General features: G+C 37.5%; 1 protein-coding gene across 3 annotated transcripts in view; it reads right to left on the reverse strand.

Moving 5' to 3' along the window:
• The window catches only part of CACNA1E (calcium voltage-gated channel subunit alpha1 E), a 291,680-nt gene that overhangs the window by 247,773 nt on the left and 20,396 nt on the right, over window positions 1-23,511 (reverse strand). For all 3 annotated transcript variants that reach the window (XM_015813135.1, XM_015813134.1, XM_015813132.1), the window contains exons 2-3: window positions 18,556-18,661; window positions 17,321-17,460 (exon numbers count right to left, since the gene is read on the reverse strand). In XM_015813135.1, the coding sequence (XP_015668621.1) occupies window positions 17,321-17,460; window positions 18,556-18,661 (246 nt within the window). The remainder of the gene's footprint in view (window positions 1-17,320; window positions 17,461-18,555; window positions 18,662-23,511) is intronic.

A 23,511-nucleotide genomic window follows, 5' to 3' on the forward strand; every position in this document is an offset into this window, starting at 1 on the left:
CCCTGGTCACGGCCGACAAATGATCTTCCAGTGTCAGCCGTGGATCCAGGAGGACACCCAAGTTGCGCGCCCTCTCTGAGGGGGCCAAAGTTTCGCCCCCTATAGACAGCGATGGAATCAGCTGACTATGCCGGGGCGCCGGCAACCACAGCCACTCGGTCTTGGAAGGGTTGAGTCTGAGTCTGTTCCTCCCCATCCATAACCCCCCCCACACACAAACATACATAATTGCAGCACAATCACAGATGTCTCATATCAAACTAACAATGGCCTTTCTTCCTACTTTATACCTTTTTCTGTTTAGTTGGGGAAATTGAAAAACTTAACATAGGAAGGGATTTCCTAGGGAATCCTCATTTTGGGAGGACAGCTGTAAGAATGTCTGTACCAGTTGATAGATAAATGGATTAATCATTTGTTAATCCTCAGATAAGCTTATCCTTCAAGCACAGGGCTAAACGTGGCCATTATGTATTATATGATATAGCAATGGTCACAACCTTAGTTTCTTGCCATCTCATTCACGCCTATATCATTCAGTTTGAGAAAGAAAGCATATGTTTCCTTCATTCACCTGTATCTTCCCCTAAATCATAGTTACAAAGTAATTTCATAACAAGTACCAAGTTGCTGACAACATTCAGGCCTGCTTCAGTTCACAAGACAAAATATTGCAAGAACATAGTTCCAAGGACATGAAGATTCAGTTAAATAGATTGTGTGGGGCTATGAGGCTATTATGAAAGTTTTTCATGTATTATAATATATTAAATGCAAGCTCTATTTATACCACAATTAATATTCAATTTCTTGTACCTCTCTCTCCCACCTGCTTTACTAAAAAGGCTCAAAGCTATTTTTTGACACAAGATACAGTTTCCATCTGTTCTTTGTTTGGTACTAATTTGATCTATCTGGTTGTTTACTTTGGACCATGTGAAAACTAATTATCACAATATCTTAGGGAAGATGCTTGAAAAGATATCTTCTTAGGGAAGATGCTTGAAAAGATGATGGCTGTAGAAGTTCAGCCATTTCTGATTCCAACCCAGGGTTAAGATTCTGATGGTAGCCAACTATTTATCTGAATCCTCTGGTTAAAGGAAATCCATGCAGCTCCACATCAGCATCCAGAAGCAATGATGGACTTGATGAAGATCAATACACAGAAGATCATTTTTAATTAAGATCACAGCATTATAGTATAATGTATAAATTTTCAGACAAGTGCTAGAGCCCATCCTTAGGAAACTTCTCTCCAGAATATGTGCACTGGGCTGCTCTACATGTTATATTTATATAGTGGGTGGTTGTGGGTAGCTTTTAGTTGTTAATTAATAATATTTTGCTTTTTGCCAACTACAATGTTCCTGGTTTTTAGCTCTGGCTATTCTTCAACACAAATATTCTAGCCCTGATTATTTATGCACTGGTTATCTCAATATTAGACCATTATAACACATTCTATACAGTATTACCTTTAAAGTTAGTTCTAGTACAAATTCTCCTAGGTTGATTGCTAAAGGAGAAAATGTATTACAAAGCTATTACACTTATTTAAAGAAACTGTACTGACTACCTGTATGCTACTCAGCCTAGTTCATAAGGCTTATTCTAAAGTTCTAACATGCCTGCAGTTTGGATTCTAGATATATTCTGGATTGTTTTAGCCACTTTTTATTTATTCACCAATTAAAACTGGATGGGGCTGCCCTCATATGTTACACAGACTAGCTAGACAAATTTGTGGCAGCAGGAAAGTTTTCTAGATATAGGTACTTCAGTTTTGAAATTATACTCCTATTCCATTTCAACTGAAAACTTGCTTTGGCTGAACTAGTTGCCCTGCCATTTAATATCCCCCTCAATTATTTTATCCACTTGGTAATTACTGTTAATGAAATATAAGAGATGGATGAATTCAGATAAATTTGAGGATTCATGAGGAATTTAGTCCTAATAAGAAGGACTAAAGCAAAACAGACTTCATTATTGGTATGCAAAGTTAGCTGAGACCGCACAGAACTGATAAGCAAATAGTTACTATGCTTACATGGATGCAGTGGCATTGGGCACAGTTCAAATGCTGCAACTGCATCCATGGGGCAAAACCGCTGCTAGAGATAATAATGAGACAAACTATATGCTGCGTTGCTATGGAAATACAATTATTATACACTTGTGCAAATAAAAATAGTATGTTTGGAAGTTCCACTTGGCCAAATGTGGATTAGCTAATACTGTACGACTCCACCTTTTGAAGTGCCTTATATATCCGCTTGCTTATAGGTGTATTTCAGAGCCTTTCACCTGGGAACTTTATTTAACCTGTGCTGGAGACTTTTAATCTGTGTCATGTTTGAGCAGAGGCATGGACTTGAACTTCCCAACCAAAATGGCAGAGAAGGAGGAAGGGTTCTGAAGACTTTTCTCAAGGTATTTCTCTAACAGAAACAAATAGCTTTTTAAATAGCTATCATATGTAAATAGATGTCCCTAGATATATGCATTCACTGGGTATGAAAGGGAAAGTATATGTAGCTTTTTAAGAGGGGGAATGATAACTTAAAAAGGACATGCCTACTAATAGCTGTTAACCATGACAGCTAAATGGAGTTTGTACATTGAGATTCATTAGTAAAATATACATAGGAGGCTATTACTTTCATATCTTGTACATCTGCCTGATCTTCCAGTGATCATAAAATGAGAAGACACACTTTGACCCAAAGCTCTGTTTAATTTCTTCTTGTGGTTTGTTTTCTTTAATGTGGGTTGACAACCCTCTACAATTTCTGCATTTTTGTAGGTTCTCCTGGGCAATCCAATATGAAGATGTAAGATCAATTATAATATCTATGCCTTGTGTTTTCAATTAAATCATGACTATTCACCAGTGTGGATGGAGGCTGGGCTGGTCGCTGTTGCTATTTAATTAATTTATTAGATTTTAATCCCACCTTTATTTCTTTATAAGTAACAAAAGGTGGCAGACATACCTAATATTTCTTCCTCCTCCTATTTTTCCTATAAGAACAACTCTGTGAGTGGGTTGGGCTGAGAGAGAGTGACTGGTTCAAAGTTACGCTGCTGGCATTCGTGCCTAAGGTAAAACTAGAATTCATAGTCTTCTGGTTTCTAGACCAGCACCTTAATTGCTACACCAAACTGGCTTTCTATAGAGGGTGAATGGAGGAGAGGAAGATGGTGGTGAATGATGTAAAGTTTTTGGCTATGTCCTCTGGGCCTGCCTCCTTCCTGCCTCTGTACATGGTACAGCTGTTGCTTATGGTTTATGTGATAATTCCTGCTGCCATGATCTACCTTCCAAGAGGAATGAAAAACTTTGGATCAGTTTCCTCTTCGTTAATATTGGTTTACGGGAAACGTAAACCAATGACAAGAACAACTTACTCTGTACATTATCATTAATACAGTGGCAAGAATAATAATGATGAAAAAGGATTGCTTACATATCTGCTGTACGACAAGGAACATGCTATTAATGCCTTTGTCAAGTTTGTTGGCATTTTTGGAACTATTATCTTTTGGAATTCCTGGGATACAACCAGAAAAATGACTTTATTCTGTGAAATGCAAATATATTTATTGCTCAGGGATGGGAATTATCAGTTGCCTCATCAACAAATACATGAGCAAGGAGCCAGAGCATCTCTACAGATGTGCAGATGCAACTTCATATGGATGATACCCAGTTATACATCTCCACTTCTGGCTTTCCAGGTGATGCTGTTTAGGTGCTGACTCAATGCCTAGAGGCTGTGAGGAACTGGCTTCAACTTATACCTAGCAAGATGACGTGGTTTAGGGTATTTGGCCCCTCTGGAGCTAGTGATGTGTCAGTCTCTCAGTGTGATGGCACTTTCCAGATAGAGCTGGTATACAATTTGGAGATCCCCCTGGTTTCATGGCTCCTGTTCAAGGAGCAAGTGGCAGCCACAGCTGGTGGTGACCTTTGCACAGATTCATCTTGTGTCTCAGTTGTGTCCATTTCTGGAACAAGAAGCTTTGCTCAAAGTCACTCATACTCAAGTCACTTCCCATTTGGATTACTTCATAAAGATACATTTGAAGACCATTCAGAAATTACAGTGGGCCCAGAATGCAGCAGCACAGGCAAGTTTGGCACCCCTTGGTTTGCACTAATCATATCTCTGCTGTGCAAATTGTGCTGGCTTCCAGTCTCTTTCTGGATAGAGTTCAAGGTGATGGTTCTCACTTTTAAAGCCCTGCATGGTTCCGAACTAGGTTATTTGTTGAACTGTCTTCCCTGAGGGTATCTGCCCATTCCACCAAATTAGATAGGGTGGGCATGCCACCAAGTCCCTTCCCTCTCCTAGTGGGATCTGAGAAGTACACCTTTCCGCAGCAGCCCTGGTTCTTCCCTCACCTGGGATTAAATGAGGCCAAAGCCCATTAATTGCATTTGCAATTGTTAATAGATTAGGGAGCACTAGAATTTGGTTCTGGCAGTTTGGGCTATTGATTGTAATATTTCCTTTGGTTTTGTTATGAGCCACCCAGGGTTGTAACAGATAAAATGAGCAGTCATACAAGTATTTTAAATAAAGACCCTGTGGTTAGGTTCATAAATCAATTTGTTTTATCTATTGTAGTTTAGTGCCCTGTGCAAATCCAGCCATATTGGTTATAAATCATATCAATGATTTAGTGTAATGACTTATTCATCAATGGTTAAAAACCATGTGATATTTATATTTAAGAAAGGAGCAGAGGACTCAGTAATCAAGTCATAATGTTTCAAATGGATAGTATGAGAAGTTTTTCCCGCTATTGAATCTACATATTCCAATTAACAGTATAAAAGAACATGGAGGAATAAAGTTATCCTATGACAAATTGTTGAAGGAAAAATACGTGTGCTAAGCTTAAAGGCCACCAAATTTATAATGCTTTACGTGTTTAAGTTTCTCAGCCACTTTGTCAGATATATAAAGGCATTCTGTAAAAATTTTTCCTGAAATCTGACCAAATGACCAGGAAGAAAGAAGCACTTCAAAATTTGTAGGGGTTCCCCCCCCCAATCTAACAACCCTAGAACAGGGACTCTGACTTTAACCAGAAGGTGAAGATGAAGATGATTTTGTTGTTATTGTTGTTTGCAAATTGCTGTATTTTGAAAGTAAAAGAAAAACTAAGAAAAATACTCTTAACAAAATAGTAAACTTGTTAAAATTTAAAATGTAAAAATTATAGATGAAGATGAATTCTGGCAAGTCTATTTTACCTCAACACAGGGGTCTTCAAACTTGGCCCTTTTATGACTTGTGGACTTCAACTCCTCAGCCAGGAGGAATTCTGGGAGTTGAAATCCACAAGTCATAAAAGGGCCAAGTTTGAAGACCCCTGCCTTAACAGGTTATCTCATTATCACTTTTGCACCCTAAAATCCCAACTGACATCATTCTTCCCCCAAACTATGAGTAATTTCCCATTCACATTCTCCTGGCCTCCCTCCACCCCATCCTTTCAGAAGCTTTACATTCTTTGTCTTGTGCTTAGCAGGGAGTCTCACATGAAACCCAGCCTGAGACAAAGAGTTGCAAATACCGAGGAACCACCTGGGGATAGATTGATATGGGAACTGAATTCCTGCCTGCAGAGGAAAGATCCCCCTAGAAGAGCCAGCCTGTACCAGATAGCATAGCACTAAATTTCTGTGTATGCAGAAGTTAGTCACGAAAGAAGGTTATGATTCCAGCCAGAAATGCTGGTGGCCCAGACTCTATAGAGTGGATGTTTTGTTAGACAATTCTTAAGAAATCTAAAAGAAATGTGTATTACATGCTCTCCAGTTTCTCTTTGATAAAAATTTGGATACTTCACTATACACCTACCACCTCTATTCTTACATTACAGTGTTGAGCTTTAGATATTATGGATAGATGGATATTCTATTCTGCTAAAATTTATGTATTTGTTAATTTTATGCATTAATTTGAAAATCAAAAGGATTCTCTGTCTTAGCTTCTGGGCGTGTGGCAAAAGTACAATAGTGGCCAAAATTGTGGAAACCTTTTGGGAAAAGTGTATTTTTGAGGTTTGTTGGCTAATAACACCACCTTTTTGGAGTAGTACCATAAAATGGAAAGATAATTTAGTCAAGAATGTAATGCAACATAGTTTGTTCAATTATCTGTATTCTATGAAAAGTTATAGCCAAATAACCAGAAAAAGGAAGCACAACTTGGTTAGGTTGATATCAGGTAGCTTTCCTTCATCTGATTGTAGCCAATGAGCATGAGTGTTTAGAGAGCTAATCAGGTGTCATCTTGTTTTGGCAATGAGCCAATCAGATCACAGTAGGATTCAGTTATTGATGTCAAGTATTGAAGCTGAGAGGAGGACATTTGTCAGTGTGTTATGTGATTGCTATCAAGTTGGTTGGGTTTTTTGTGTTCTTTCATTTAGTGAGCTTGTAAAACATAATAAAATTAAAGTAATGGTGCAAAGAGTTGACTGGTTGCCCAGAAAGTGATGTAAAATAGTATTATTAAGTGAACAAGGCTACAGTTATAAAGAAATTAGAAGAAAAAACTGGTGGAAACTTAACCAAAGGTGGTATTTCTATTGTACACTTTTCCCAAAAGGTTTCCACAATTTTGGCCACTACTGTATCTCAGGTTACAATAAAATGTGTTAAGACAAAGTCTGTTCTCCCTTAGAAACAGAAAAGCCAGCAGTTATTTTAATTTATTACTGCTACTAATTAATCTCACTGCTGGTTTGTAAAGCCAAAAACAAAGATACCTTTTGCAGTTCTTACACTAGCAAAGATAGAAACAGCTTTTTAAATGGTTTAATATGGAAGACATAATTATCAGGCTAAGCGATGTTTAGTATCTAGTTGCTAAATTAGGATTCATAATTTAAAATAGAGCCAGTGTAATCTAGTGGTTATAGCACCCAAACTAGAAACTAGGAGACTGAGTTTTAGTCCCGCCTTAGGCATAAAAGCCAGCTGGGTGACTTTGGACCAATCGCTCTCTCTCTCTCAGCCCAACTCACCACACAGGATTGTTGTTGTGGGGAAAATAGGAGGGGGAAGGTATGTTGGATATGTTTGTTGCCTTGAGTTATTTGTAAAAAAAATAAATAAAGGCAGGATACAAAAAAATAAATGGCTCTTATCTTCTTTTACCCTTGCTCATTGTGGATGGAGTTCTTGCTAATCAGCAGCATCAGATTCCTACCCTGATCTTATAGGGATGCCACCCACTGTGGTTTGTGAAGGAGCAACATCTGAAACTTTGCAACTTTTTCTGGGCCAGCAGGCACTGCTCCTCAAAGAAGAGCCATGAGTTCAGGAAGCTCCCTAGACTATGCATTGGTCTTGTCTTGGGTAGTGAAGTCCCATCCAGAACCAAAGATGGAAAGTCTCCAGCACTAGGAGATCCTAATAGCCAAAGCCATTCAGTCTAACTAGGATTTAGTTGAACCCTGTTGTTCCCCATCTAAACCCCTGCAGCCTGTATGCTCCAAGGAAGAACTTCTAGGGTATCACTTGGGCAGCAGTAGGGGAGATATACTGATAATACCTCATCCCATACCATAGAGTTCACCCAGTGGTTTTATGTAAACAATAAACAGGAGCAGAAGAGAACAAAGCCCAATGGCAGCCCTCAAAGCTGGGGGCCATTGGCTGTACTTCTTTCCCCTAACATTAACTGAAGCCAGCCCAGGAGGAAGGAAGAGAACCAGCATAGCACAGTACTACCCATTCCCAACCCCATAAGCCAATTCAGAAGGATATTCTGATCAATGGTATCAAAGACCTCTGAGAGGTCAAGAAGAGCAAGGATCCTGTTCTCGTCAGAGGTCACCTACAAGCCCGATCACTGCCACTTTGGTCTCATACATAGGCTTGAATCCTCACTGAAAGGGGTCTAGATATCCTCCAAAATTCTCTAGAGCTGCTACAGAATTATTTTCTCTACAACCTTACTTAAAAAGGTTAGACAATAGTACAGAAATTGGGTCCAGTGATGGCTTCTTGAGGAGGGGGAGAACCACTGCCTGCTTAATAGATAATAGGACAACCCTCTCTTTCAAAGAAGAATTCATCACTGTTAAAATATAATTACAAATCATCTTCCCAGAGACCTTAGCCAGGAGTAAAGTGGAATTAATATACAGATGGCCAAGCTAACAGTCACGAGGATACCATCCACTTCAGCAGGTCCAACAGGATCAAACTCCTCCCAGATAACTAAAATAAACTGAGCCCTAGCTCATTCCCAGTCTGCAACACATTCTTATTTTCTTTTGCTTTTATATGCCTTTGGACAACGAAAAACAGCTGTTTGTTATATTTTTAGGTACCTTAACCTTCTTTATAAAAACTATCTCAGTGGAACTAAACAGTATGCAAACTCAGAACATCTGTCCATTTTCCATTATCATGGAATTAAATGGCTACCTCTCCCATGTATTGATGACTGGTTAGCAAAAAATAAATACAAATAAACTTTTATTTCAGCAATTCAAAGTGAAAAGTGAAAGTTTCTAGTTATTAAGATTTCTCTAACTTAATCCCTTTTCTCTTTCAGTGAGACTAATTATAGGGGTCTTTCAGAGAATCTTTATTTCCTCTCCCAAGAATGGGCCAAAGCAGATTCAAATCATATGAGTTTCCCAAGGAAATCAATTTTATGCATATGTGAGCATGCATGTTTATTTAAAAGGTTATGTAACATCAAGATAATGTTGACACTTAGTGACTACATACAAAATGGAATGCCTAGATGCCCAAACCCTTTGCAATGGTCCTTCCTCTATGGTAGTCATGACTTTCTCTCAAAACTCCTAATGGTCTAATAGTGTTGCCAGTTCCTAAAATTATCTACTTAGTACTATAGAGAAAAGTAGATATGCAATATTTGATGGTGAATGTTCTCTGGGACCAAATGAATAATTGAAATTTGCATTTTATACTGTGGGAACAATCCAGAGAAAAGAAATATTTTTGGGAATATTAAAAAGGCAGAATATATTTCCCCAAAGGAATAATGGAGAAGATCTTTAAAAAAGGCAGAAACTTCTACACACACACACACACACACACACACACACAGACAGACAGACACACACACACCAGCCAGACAACTCAGCAGAAACCAGCTTTTAGAAATGCAGATGTAATAATCCATTCAGGAAGGTTGGAGCCCTCCAGCTAGAAGCTGAAGAGATCAGGAAGACAAAGACTCTTAAAATCTACATACCCCACCCAAACTCTAAGACAGGACATAATAGGATTAACCCACCACTATCAGAATACCAGAAAGATACATTCAGACTCAGGTCAAAGTTCATGACACAGGAACAACTCCAAACAAAAGCCCAAGAAGGTTTAAAATCCCACTCCCTACTACATGTGCTTTTTTTTCTTCCAGAGCCATCTTTCTGTCTGGCTCTCTTATTCAATAAACTATAACCTTCTTTCTAAAGCAGTCACTATGTTATTTATTCCCAGCTTGGACTGGACCCTGATGAAGACTTTTCCTTCAAAAGTAGTTTCCTTTCAATCATTCTTAGTCGGTAAAAATATTCTCTAAGTGATGGTTAAAATCTACTAGCACAATATCTACTTATAACAGAGACAATCTTCTAATGGTAATAAAGTACTATCTTTTAATAAAGGTGGGATAAAAATGAAATAAATAAATAAACTTATCTTTTTCCCCCACCTACCTCCTCTACTTTCCTTAAGTTTCAAAACTACATGGGGAATGTATCTGACTCCTTTCTTCTTCCAGTAAGAACAGAACTGCTTTATAGCCATTCGCATAAAAAGCGAAGTCATTGCGGCTTTGTGCTCTTATCTTCTGTGTTCTCTTCTCTTTCACTAGGCTTTATTTAAGACACAGACCCTCAATTATTTTTCCCCACATTCATATAAAGAAAAACTCGTTGGTCCATTCCTGGTTTTCCAAAGGCCTCTAATTCCCAAGACTGAAGGTCCTGATCCTCCCTTTATGTATCTCGGCATGGCACTCTCCATCACAGCTTCATCTGGGCTTCCTTTAAAGCTCCAGTCACAGGCACCCAAATTGTTTTCTTGCTGTGTCATTTAGCTAGAATTGTCCTTATTATGTCTCCTATTCACCTACTTTTTGCATTTCCTTGCTTTCTTTTCATCTTGGGAGAGCTATGATGAAAAGGAGTAAACTGGTTTCTTGCAGCAGGAAACAAGCCAAGCTAACACAGCTTTGCCTTGATTACTACAAACCACTTGAGAGCTTAGGTTACAGTTTTTTATAGCACAATTCAAAGATTTCGTTTCTAAGCTAAAATGTAAATTGGGAACTTCTCATTTTCAGTGCTGCATAGCTTCTTCCTCCATCAAGGAGCTACATTTTCCACTCTAATGGGGCCACTAAGATAATTTTCCTGTCGTTTTTCCCATGCTAAGAATAAAAGTCAAAAATGCTAGTTAGAATTAATTGCAAAATAGTATCTTATCTCTCATAGACGATGAATGACAATATTGTATGCGTGTTTAATAAGCAACTTTCTAATGTCGATAATTATGCTGATTAGGAATTAATGTTTTTTCTGTACTTGATCCCACTTAGTGATTGCTAATGATTCCTGTTTCAATGTTTGACCAGTTTTGAGTTGCAAATCAAATTAGGTTTTTTTTGTCATTACTGCAAGAAAGAAAAAAAAACCTTTCCCCCTATCTTTTTATAAGCTGTTTTTGTCACACACAAGTGAAGACTTCCAAACAGCCATTTAGTTGTTTCTCGTAAGCAACCTGAGTCAAATATACTTACTGAAAAACAACCTAGTGGATTTCCAAGAATTCCTCCGTCTTTGGGATAATTTTCATTAATCTAATTGCTTATGAGCATTTTAGCCAAGGTCTAATATTTATTTTCAACCACAATTGGGACTGGAATTTCCATCACTAGGTGGTATGGCAATTAAGTGAGTAATGCCTGATTTTACGACCACATTTTCACTGTGGTTATTAAGTAAATCACACAGTTGCTAAGTGAATCTGGCTTCCCCCACTGACTTTGCTTGTCAGAAGCCCCTGGGAAAGTAGCAAATGGTGATCATGTGGTCCCAGGATGTTGCAACTGTCACAAATACATTCCATTTGATAAGCATCCAAACTCTGATCATGTGATCCTGGGAATGCTGCAGTGGTCATATATGTGAGAATTGGTCATAAGTCACTTTTCTCATAACTTCAAACAGTTGTTAAACAAATGATCATAAGTCAAGAGCAATCTATATTATCATTTATTCACCGACCTACTTAGATCAGACATGTCAAACTTGTGACGTCACATGACATCGCACAATGTATTGGAGCTTTTTCCCCATTGCCGGCAATAGGGTGGGTACAGTTTCCTCGTGAGGTGTCTGGCCCGCAGGCTGGCAGTTTGACACCCCTGACTTAGATGAAAGAGGGGAAAGCAATATGTACTTTATCTTCTAGTTTTTCTAATCTTTCATTTTACTTTTTTAATCTGGGTTTTCTATGAAATCTGATCTTTTTCTCAGCTGATACGTTTGGAGCCTCTCAATAGGTTGTGACCAGCTGGATTCAATTTAGAAAGGGAGAGGTAATCACTACTTCCATAGTTTTAGGTGTGTAATTAATTCTCAGAAATATATTTATCTCAGCTTATAATATACAATTAAATGAAAAGAATAATCCTAATAAAATGGGTTAAAATGTTTTTTTTAACAGTAACACACAAGGAAATTAGAAATGGATTATAAGTATTCATTTCAGTGTATTTAACACACCAAACACATTGTTTCAGTGTTGTTGCAATGTATTTAAAATACTAAAATACTGAAATCTGGCTACATAACAGGAGATACTGGACAGAAGAATATTTAACAAATTTAAGAACAAAAACCAGTAACTTGATTTTAAACAAAAATGATAACTCAAGCAGCAGCCCATGGAGGACTATAGATAGCTAGTCCGGAATGCCCTCAACGTTTAAATGCCAGATGTGAAGAATGCCAGAGGAGGTTACCATTTGAACAAGACAAAGCTTTTCCAGTGCAATGAACTGCACTTTGAAAAATGTATCTCCTATTATCTGTTCACAGAGAGAAAAAAATGGCAAAGCACATTCTATTCCTGCTCTGGCTATACAAAATAAACCATGCCCATAATCTGGAAATAATCTTAATGTTATAAAAACATAACGCCCTGATAGAAATAGTTAACTATAATTTCTGCCATACAAAACTGTTCCTTTCTATCTGCAATTATAAGGCTCTGAATTCCAAATACAAATGCTTCTTACTATTGGAGTAACACAAATCCATTGTAGACAGCACAAAACCAATCTTGGGGGGAAAAATATAGCAACCTTTACTAAAACATGGGATTAGCTTGGGAAAACAAGGAAGCATGAGAAAGAAACTAAAAAATATCCTGCATTGATTCTCTTTGGTATAAAACAGAAGGAAGGAGAAACACTGGCATGCTTTCGAAATTCTGTTTTGCCTATATCCATGAAGTAGAAATCTAGTATTTCTTGTGATATCTGTTTCCTGACATGGCCTAACTCAAAACACTGGCATCCATTAAGAATTAGATTGCATTAAATTAATATGGAAACAAGGAAGGGCACATTAATCAATATACCAATCATGGTGTTATTTATTTAAAACATTTATACAATGCTTTTTTGTAAAAAAAAAAAAAAAAAAAAAAAAAGGTGCCAGAACTCACACACGTCATACAACCTGCCTTGCCTACCCTACAAGGTTCCATCCAAAAAACCCAATCAAAAATTAAGAAGAACATAAAAAATCATTTTAAAAACTATAAAACACAACCAGATAAAAGATTGTGTTATTTTATAACAGAAACGAGAAGTTCATGTTATGATACCTGCTTCACTTTTTCCCCCTTTAAATATAATAATAATAATGTATCTTATGCTTCAAATTATAGAGTCACATCAGTTTTAAAATTAATACTGTGATTAGTGATGCCATTAAAAAAGAAGGCAGGCTTATTACAGAATCTCTCATACACACAATTCTTCTGAGGAAACCTGGATCCCAAGTTTCATGGGCCTTTGCACAGCTAAGAAAATTGCATTCAGTCTTCAAAAAGTCAGATGTAGCCTCAAAGCTATCCAGGAAAACATCAAATAACTCTGCACTTCTACTCTAATCTAATTCAGCATCTGCTCACATGACCCAGGCAATGGTCTCTTACTCTCCCAAGTTTTGCCCTTTGATCTGAGCAATTTAACTTCCAGCTGCTAGATTCTAATGGCAGTAACTACTGGAAGTTATGATTCTGCAAATCCAGATTACATTAAGCTACAATATTATTTTTAAAAAATAATTTGTGATTGCCTTTTATAAAGATCACTGTCAATGGATGTGAGAGTATAAACAAGTAGAGAAATTGGGAAGGGGGAAGAGTTCAAAAGATATGACAGTGATGCTTAACAAAGTTGACAAATAATCAATCAATCAAAATGTATTTATGGTCCAAGACCAAACACAACTGACATTAATAACCAACAATCTATAAATTCTTAATCCAAATCAACTGTCAATATTATTATTTACCTGAACCAAACATTTGCCAGAGACCTAATATTTTGATTAATGTTAGTAAAGTTCAATTTAGTTCTTTAATAGAATGGAACTGGGGGAAAAAGCAAATACACTTTAGCATTCATTGTAATGATGCAAAAGAAAAAAGTCCCTTTCCCACAGATAAAAATTTCCATGGTGCCTGGAATGAAATATGTAATTCTGCACGTACAGTATATTTGCTACCTTCTCCAAGTTGATATAGATCCTATTCCTAACAATTGAGTTATTACCAAATTCCTTCCCCCCTCCACTTTCTGTCATTTGTCATAATTCCAGTCAGGTGTTTAGAAGCACATAATACAATTTACCTAATCTGATCTATTATAGACAATATCACAAAAAGCACTATCCCATACTATCCCAGAGGAGAAGATGGATAAAACTTCACTGATTATATATGTAAACATTGTATGTCAGCCTAGGCTACAGACAATTAGGAATAGTATGCAGGTGAGATAGTAGTAATATTAGAGAGAAGAAGCACCCTCTCTCTCCTTTGTATCTAGTCTAGAATCCAAGCAGGCTAGCAGTGAAGGAAATCTCTTCATCATACCCATTTGCATCTACAGCAGTGGTTCTCAACCTTTTTAATGCCGCGACCCCCAACCGGTCGTAAGTCAAGGACTAAACCGGTCGTAAGTCGAGGACTAAACTGGTTGTAAGTCGAGGACTTCCCAACCGGTCGTAAGTCGAGGACTTTCCCTTCCCGGGAGCACTGGTTCTGCCCCCTGCGCCGGCCGAGGCGTAGCTGGCAAGCGGCAGAGACAGAGCAGGCCGACCACCAGCTGGCCCAGCTCAAGGGAGGTAAGGCACCCGCCTGAAAAGGGGAAAAAAATGGCGGACAGCCTTGCTTGGCGACCCCCGTGAAATGGTCGATCGACCCCAAATGGGGTCGCGACCCATAGGTTGAGAACCACTGATCTACAGAAAGACAAGTAAGGCGTCTAAGTGATCAAACGTGCTTCATGACATAGTAAATGTATCTTCGACCTATTGCAATATCATGAAGAAACATGTTTTTCATTTTGGTATAGGGATGGACACCAATGACCATAAATGCTCATTTATAAATGTTCATCTCTTATAAATGCTCATCTTTCAGGCATTCCTTAGTCAGCTCCCAACAAACTAGGATGTTTTTTTTCAAGCCAGTAGCCTTATTAATAAGAATGCTATATGTAAGAAACTTACATGATACTAACATATCATAGATAAATTAAAGCATAAATAATCAAGTAGAGAAGCAACCTAGAACTAAGGAGAAATTTCCTGACAGGTCTGAACAGTTAATCATGGAACGACTTGTTTCCAAAAGTTGTGGATACTCCATTAATGGAGGTTTTTAAGAAGAGACTGGACAACAATTTGTCTGAAATGGTATAGGGTTTCCTGCTTGAGCAGGGGGTTGGACTAGAAGAACCCCAAGACTTCCAACGCTCTTATTTTGTTAAATGGTGCTTTTTGCCAATGTGCTATTTATTTTGACTGGAAGTGACTCTCCAACATTGAGGTAAAGATCTCTCATCCCTAATTGCCTGAGATTATTTTAACTGGAATCGGGTCTTTATGAAAAGCTACAGTAAATTATGGTTTATCTGGAATCATATTCTGAGTTCCACCCCCTTCCTGAGTTTCCCTCCTAATTCTAGAAAGCACCTCTGAATATTCTCCATATCCAATATAGAAAAACACCCCAAAGAGCAAATTGCTGTAACTTTTTGAATCAAATTGTCCTCTTAGAGGAGAATGCCATAAATATTTTCTCTAATTTGCACTGGACTTTTTCAAAAAACAAAAGAAGTCATGAGGTGTTTCCACTCCCAGTCTAAGAGAAGTAGCTCTTGTATGTTTATATATTTTACACAACCATAAACACACGGGGGAATTTTATTGTCCAGAGCCCAATATAAGATACCCAGAGGGTTTGTTTGTTTGTTTGTTTGTTTGTTTGTTTTAGGGAGGAAGGTACCTTCAAGTCAATGTTAGCTCCTGATGACTGCCTGGACAAGTCTCTGCAGTTTTCTTGACAAGATTTTAAGAAGTGATTTTATCTTTGCCTACTTCTTAGGGCCCAGCAACCTTGACTTTCCCAAGATCACCTAGCTGGTTTCATGTTAGGTAGGAGTTAGAATCTTCCAGCTAGCCCAATGTCTTAACTAGTCCACTAACTCTTGATCTATCCAAAGTATATTTTGCCCCCAAATATTCATAATACGTCCTACCTTTGTCGTATGTATCGTGTGCATTTGTGCCTACATGCACACACATTTATATAATTCAGAGAGAGAGAGAGAGAGAGAGAGAGAGAGAGAGAGAGAGAGAGAGAGAGAGAGAGAGAGAGAGAGAGAGAGAGAGAGAGAGAGAGAGAACAAGCCCATTCCTCCCACCTTTTCAAATCACTGGACATTTACTTGTTGCTTCATTGTCTTGAGATTTTGAGGTACTTCCTCATGGTTGACATAACAGTTGCTTTCTGGCCTGTAAAGAGCTGGTTCCTGCCTTATCAGCTTTATGCCTTACAATAAATCCTCTTCAGTTACCAGCACAAAATATTAGTACTTTGCCACACATGGAATAAATGTCAGAGAATTGGTAATTCACAGATTAAAAGACCTCACAAGTAGAGATTTGTAGAACCTATGAAATTTTCCTTCATGCTTTAGGAACTAGAAAATTAAAATTACCATTTGAGAATAGGAACATTTTCCTTGAGTTCAGATATATTTATTTGGCATGATATAGTTGCCACCTTATTTCTTACAATTAAAGATAAATTGCATATGGTAAGTGGCTATCCTATAGATAGCAGTAATATATTTGACAATTATTTTAGATAATTTTTACTAATCAAGGAGAGAAGCAACCTGGTATAGGGTTTCCTGCCTGAGCAGGGGGTTGGATTAGAAGACCTCCAAAGTCCCTTCCAACTCTGTTATTCTATTCTATTCTATTCTATTCTATTCTATTCTATTCTATTCTATTCTATTCTATACAGAATCTTCACAATCATGTTTTGATAACATAACATTAACTATAAACATAACTATATATTATATACAAACACATTGCAATGTCATGTGAAATTATGTACTTGGAATTTGACTACTTTTGATGTATTATGGTTGGGCCTACAATGTTGGTTAGAAAATTGTTCTGAGAAATTGGAAAATTATTCATATTCCTTGTATTAAGGATTGAATTCCAGAGATGTGTGACTTATGTGTTTTTGAAAAGGCATTTTTATCTACTGAAAAAAACTGATTCAATGTGTTTTCTGTGGCATAGATTTCATGATATTTTGTAATGTCAGACAAGAATTAATTTTACCCCCCTCAGGTAGATGTATGTGATGTACATCAATAGCTTCACCCTTTATTTTATTTTTGCAATTTTTCATGACTTTCCCCCTTTTTGCACATTTAAAATTTTTTACATTCATTTCTCTACAAACAATAAATTTGTTTTTAAAAAATCCTATGGAGGTGATCAGGCTTGAAGAATGATTAATGAAGCGGATTGTTAGAAAAACGGTTAAGTATGTCTTTCCTTCCTATTGTAAATTCTCTCACTTGAACCTGCTTTTTACTTAAAAAAAAAGAAATTGTTCTTGCACACATTAACAGTCTGAAAACATTCTCAGCAGCTTTAAATAATGCAATGACTATGAATAAGACAAACTTACCCACTTAGGACCACAATGAAATCCATGACATTCCATCCATTTCGCAGGTATGATCCCTTATGGAAAACGAATCCCAATGCAACTATTTTAATGCCAGCTTCAAAGCAAAAGATCCCAATAAAATAAGGTTCTGTTTTTTCCTATAATAACAGAGGAAACAAACAGACCAGAAATTGTAATTAGCAAACGTCAAGGAGAAATTTTTGGAACTTCCTAATTGCAATTCCTAATTTGAGTTTAGATTAACTATGTTTATTCAGTCCAATTGAATTCACTAGGATTTAATAAGGTCATAGTCTTAGACTATCTACTGAGATGATCTTGAATTTTTTTCAGAATATATTCAGCAAATTAAAAACCACAAATCATTAGTCCTGATTAATTATCCAGACAAGATCTAACCAGTCCTATTGATTTCAGAAGAATTTTCCTTAAGTGGGATGGACATGTCAACATCCAAAGAGTTCCTTTCCTTAAGCTTAGGCTCTTTGTGATTAATGAAAACATCCTTGCCTGCTAGTTCTCTCCCTCCTTCCCTCCATCCCCATCTCCATCTCCATCTCCATCTCTCTCTCTCTCTCTCATACACACACACACACACACACACACACACACACCTACTAAATATTTAAAGCAACAATAAAAACCAGTAGAATTCCAATTAGTTAGATCATATAGTACATTTTAATAGTGTTGACATAATCCTCTATGCCACTACATCTGGTGACAAGTGGGCATCCATTATCCATTATCTTATCTCCCCATCCCATACAACATTTACTTCTTAGGTTTAACTTGTCCAAATTCAGAGTGGCTCCATGCAGAGTGTGGAAACAAGAAACAGTTTCAAACAACAAATCCTGGGAATAAATCCTGGTTTCCATACCTCAATCTTTTGGCTGAATTTGTTGTATGCTTCCAGCCATTTTATAGTTTCTTGTCCCATACAAGGAGGAAAATGGCAACTTGGCCTAGACTAATTTTCAGAAGGAATAAGACCCAAGAGAGTTCTGTGCCATCTGGAGTTGGAACTCTGAAGTTACAACGAACATCTCCAGCCTCTGCTAAAAGACTAGAAGACTATTCTAAATCATGATAACCCCCCAAGTTCTGAAGGTCAAGACAAAACTGAATAGCCACTGATCTATCATCCTTGAGATAGCAATTATACAGTCGAAAAACTGCAGTAATATCTAGAAGAAAGGAAAATCAAACAAGAATCAAAGTCAACTTACTAATCTGCGAGACATAGGTGTCTTATCATCTTCAGGGAGATGCTGCTCCAAGGCCAAAACGATGCAGTTCGCAATGATGGTTGCCAGAATCATGTATTCAAAAGGAGTGCAAAATTATGTTAAGGAATACAAAAAGAATAGCAGAAATAGAACAAGACTTTATATCAATTGTATCCTTCTTCAAACATGCTTTTTTGTTACCCCGTCTACACCACAATACTCATTAATATCATTTATCCCAGAAAAATAAGTACTTTTGGGGTGAGCAGTAAAGTGGAACACTTTGAGAAATATATTTGGAAGATATACAAGTGATCAAGGAAATATCCAAGTACAATGATAGATATTTTTGTAGACAATTGAGTGTCTTTTTATTAACAAATCATCTTAGCATTTTATGGTGTGTGAATTTTCAAATAAAAGTGGGAAGAACCAAAGTTCTACACATCTATAAAATTCACAAGACAGTAATGAAGATAAGACAAAATAATGCCAGTGTATGTAGGCAGACTAGAAATTTTTAAAGGAAGGATGGAATAACATACAAAACAAATAAATAAATGAGTTGCAGTAAAGCTATAGATTGGATTTCATGATAGCAGTGTTCCAATATCTCAGGGGCTGCCACAAAGAAGAGGGAGTCAAGCTATTCTCTAAGGCGCCTGAAGGCAGGACAAGAAGCAACGGATGGAAACTAATCAAGGAGAGAAGCAACCTAGAACTAAGGAGAAACTTCCTGACAGTTAGAACAATTAACCAGTGGAACAACCTGCCTCCAGAAGTGGTGAATGCTCCAGCACTGGAAGTTTTTAAGAAGAGACTGGACAGCCATTTGTCTGAAATGGTATAGGGTTTCCTGCCTGAGCAGGGGGTTGGACTAGATGACCTCCAAGGTCCCTTCCAACTTTTTTATTATTATTATTTATTTATAAATTAATTGTCCATGGAAAGTGTATAATTTCCTTTTGTGTTGGCCCCAGTATCTCAGTCTTGTCAGTTTCTTTAGCCAATTCAACAACATAAAACAGTCATCAAGTAAGCCCTGGCTGATTGCCATCCAAAGAACAGCAAAACTGTAGCTGAGTTCATCCCATGCTGATGCTAAGCAAGAGGTTCTTTTTTGCATTAAACTAAATGCTCAGAATGAGTTATTGAAAAGACTGATCTGTCACCGTCCATTATTGGCAGCTCCATTGTTGGTCAAGGGTGGGTGTGAGGGGGAAGATCTCTCTTTGAAGCTTTAGAAAGCTGAGAAATAAAATTGTTGTTATTATTAATATTGTGTTGCCATAGACTTCCACTTTCCGATTAGCTGTGTAGGTGGAGATTGACTTTAAAGTGGCAATTTGAGTTGTCAAGGTTATTAAGACAAGGATGAACTAATCTCTCAAACTATTAAATTATCCATGTAGAACTGGCAGGTTTTGACCTCCCAACCTGCATCATGGTTCAATCTCTGTCCTTCCTCACACATAGAAATCCAATTTTGTCTCTGCTTTGATTCCTAGTTTTCCTTTTGCAACTGTAGTAGCTATAACAAATGCACACTTTCAGAAGCAAAGCTGCAGGAATCTCTTGTCCTGATTAAAGGAACTTTGGTCAATACTCAGTGGAATACCTAGGGACCTGACTAGAAATTATACCCACATCTACACTGAGTCAGGGGTCATCCAAGGCTAGTTGCATGACTTGGAGAGAACAAGTGAACAGGTCCTGAAATAGAGCAGTCGAAACATACTCCATTGTTGTTTAGGCACCAGTTACCAAAGGCTGGGACTTTGCTATTTATAAGGCACGTGATCAGACTGGATTCTTTCTATTAGTATTTACCACAGTGTGAGAGAACATTGTAAACTCCTGTTACTTCCTGCACCTGAAGTGGTTTCTGACTGTAAACTGGGCCCTCAAACCTCTCAGGAAGTTAAATTCTACCCTCTTAACAAAAGCTTCCTTATTCAATTCACAGGACCTCAGAGCTCTGTAAGGAAAGATTCAAAAAGACATGAAGGGAAAGGAGGGCACAAAGGAGCAACTACTTCTCTGGCTGGCCTGCAACAACTGGTACTTTCTGATCACTGACAGCCTCGCTAAGAGAGTTCTACCTACTGGTCTGAAAAGCTTATAATTCCCATCTCTGGCACATCCCATCTCTGCAGTGATCAAAAACTCTTGTTAGGCTATTCCAAAACAATCAGGGTTGGGTGTTTTTGATGAAAATAATCGGAATGTGTATGTGGCAGAATGCTGGAAAGAGTGGCTCATCCTTGCTTTCCAACTGTTGCACTAGCCTCAGCCTGCTTAAATATAAACCCAGCTGGGTGACATTGGGCCAAGCATTCTCTCTCAGCCCTAGGAAGGAGGCAATGGCAAATCATTTTTGAAAAATCTTTCAAGAAAAGCGCAGGGACTTATCCTGTCCAAGAACTGGATATCATTGAATGGAAGAAAAACAAGTCTTCCTCTCCACTTATAACTAACAATAGCATTTCCAGCAACAGAAAGAAGGAGCTTTTGGGGGAGGGAAGGGGCTCGCCATATAAGATATAGACTGCTCTCTTCCACTGTCAAGTGGAATTTAAAAAGCCAATGTTGTTGTTTTCCTTAATAAGACAGCAGGGATAGGGTAGGATGGAGAAAACATGAGTAAAATAAATGCCTTGTAATATGGAACTAGGAGTGAGAACTGGATCACTACAGCCAGAGATTTTCCATATGTGAAGTGTCTTCTGTCATATTTCAAGAGAGACCAGAAGGAACTAAGCTGAAAATCCTATTCATCCGTATAAAAGTGCCAGAGGAAGGTGATGGTGGAATGAACTGTATAAGGAAGATGTCAGAACTGATAATTTGACAATGATTCCTAATATAAACCTGGATTTGACATAATCAGTAATAATAATTATGAGTTATTGAGGCCCAGATCCTCCAGCTGTGATCATTCAGTTACCACTTACACAAACGTACTAGAGGCCAAGGGGCTTGTAAAATATCACGTATTAGCAAATAGAGTTTCAACATAATCCTTTAAAAACATTAAAGCAATTTTGGAGATTTTGGTTTAAAAACAGAACATTCTCGCAGAAAAAGAATTAGGTTTTAGAGAATTAATATTTCTCTGTTCTAAGTATCTTCCTTAAATGTTCCTCTTTTCTTTACTGAATACATTATTGGGGATTCTATTCCATTCCTTAACTTCTGTACATGTAGAAGTGATAAGGATTTTACAAAGTTAGTTTCATATCTTCAGATTTTAACTCCAGGAAATACCAGCATATAGTGCATAGCATATTTTTATACGTACAGTATATTGCAATTTTGAACCAATAACACAGTACGCAACTCTCTCAATTTCTAACACTTAACAAGTTACATTGGAAGTTCCTCTCTTCTATTAAGTTTGGCAGATTGCCTGGCAGAATGAGACCTGAGCACGCAGAAGCCAAAAAGAAATTAAAGCCAAAAAACTCTCCCATTTATCTTCTTCTAGTTCCCATTTTCTTAGTAATCAAAACACTTAGTATTGCCATAAATTGTATATACTGCAGGTCATGGCAAGTATATGATTTCTCTCCACACAAGGAGAAATAATGCTGTTGAGTAGAATGCATCACCCCATCCCACAAAAAAATAAATAAAAAATACTCAGGTTCCTAAAACTTGTATGTGCTGCTTACATAAATTACACATTTGCTTCTATATATACAGGCAAATGTATAAATACTTTCTGTAAATAAACTGCAGTATATTTCAACAGAGTGGCAAAAGCTACAGCTACAGTATTCTATGCTAATTAGATGATGGGCTACCTCAAGCATCCTGCCCTTCCTTTCAAAGACTTTTTATGTTGAAACTTGGCATAGAGTATGCATACTTTAAAAAGAAGACTGTTATAAAGTGAGGCACATGGCTACCAGAATAGGGTATTAAGGAAAAACTTCAGTTTAAGTTTATTGAAAAGTTTTTCCTGAACAGCTAACTAGATAATAGACTACATCTGTCTTTCCTGGGATGGCATCTACATAATGGCTGCTTTCTATTCAGAGTATGCCTACCTTTTATCTCTCCAATTCACAACTGTTTGGACTGGACCCACTCTCCTATTTTATATTCCTTCCTTCCTTCCTCCCTCCCTCTCTCCCTCCCTCCCTCCCAACTTTTAAGGCTGCAGGAGGAAACAAATGCAAATTTCCAAAGCGCCTGAAGGCAGGACAAGAAGCAACGGGTGGAAACTAAGCAAGGAGAGAAGCAACCTAGAACTAAGGAGAAACTTCCTGACAGTTAGAACAATTAACCAGTGGAACAACCTGCCTCCAAAACCTGTGAATGCTCCAATACTGGAAATTTTTAAGAAGAGACTGAACAACCATTTGTCTGAAATGGTATAGGGTTTCCTCAGTGCTTTTTTTCTAAAAAAAAAAAAAAAAAAAAAAGGTGCCGGAACTCACACACGTCATACAACCCGCCTTGCCTACCCTACAAGGTTCCATCCAAAAAAGGTGCCAGAACTCCGTTCTGGGCGTTCTATGAGAAAAAAAGCCCTGGGTTTCCTGCCTGAGCAGGGGGTTGGACTAGATGACGTCCAAGATCCCTTCTAACTTTATTATTATTATTATTACTAGTGTTAATTGCTAGGTTGAAGTATAATGAGAAATGGCAAACTGAACTCAACAATATGTTTCTGTGTCCAGCTGAATGTTTTATGAAAATTGTCTACGTTCTTATTTAAAACAACATATAGGTTGAAAGCAATACGAAGTAAAGTTTATTCGGATGTAAAACTTTTTTTGAAGGTTTGCAAAATATCAAAACGTATTTAGAAAAAGGAGGAAAATCTTAACCCTCCCTCCTCTGAGGGAGATGGGCATTTGATTAATACAAAACATAAATAAAATAAATAAACCCTCAGACGACAAGATGACAGAAGACTATTAATTTACTCTTAAATTGTACTCTGTT

The sequence above is a fragment of the Protobothrops mucrosquamatus genome, unplaced genomic scaffold (genome assembly GCF_001527695.2).
Source record: "Protobothrops mucrosquamatus isolate PMUCROS unplaced genomic scaffold, P.Mucros_1.0 scaffold140, whole genome shotgun sequence".
NCBI lineage: Eukaryota > Metazoa > Chordata > Lepidosauria > Squamata > Viperidae > Protobothrops > Protobothrops mucrosquamatus.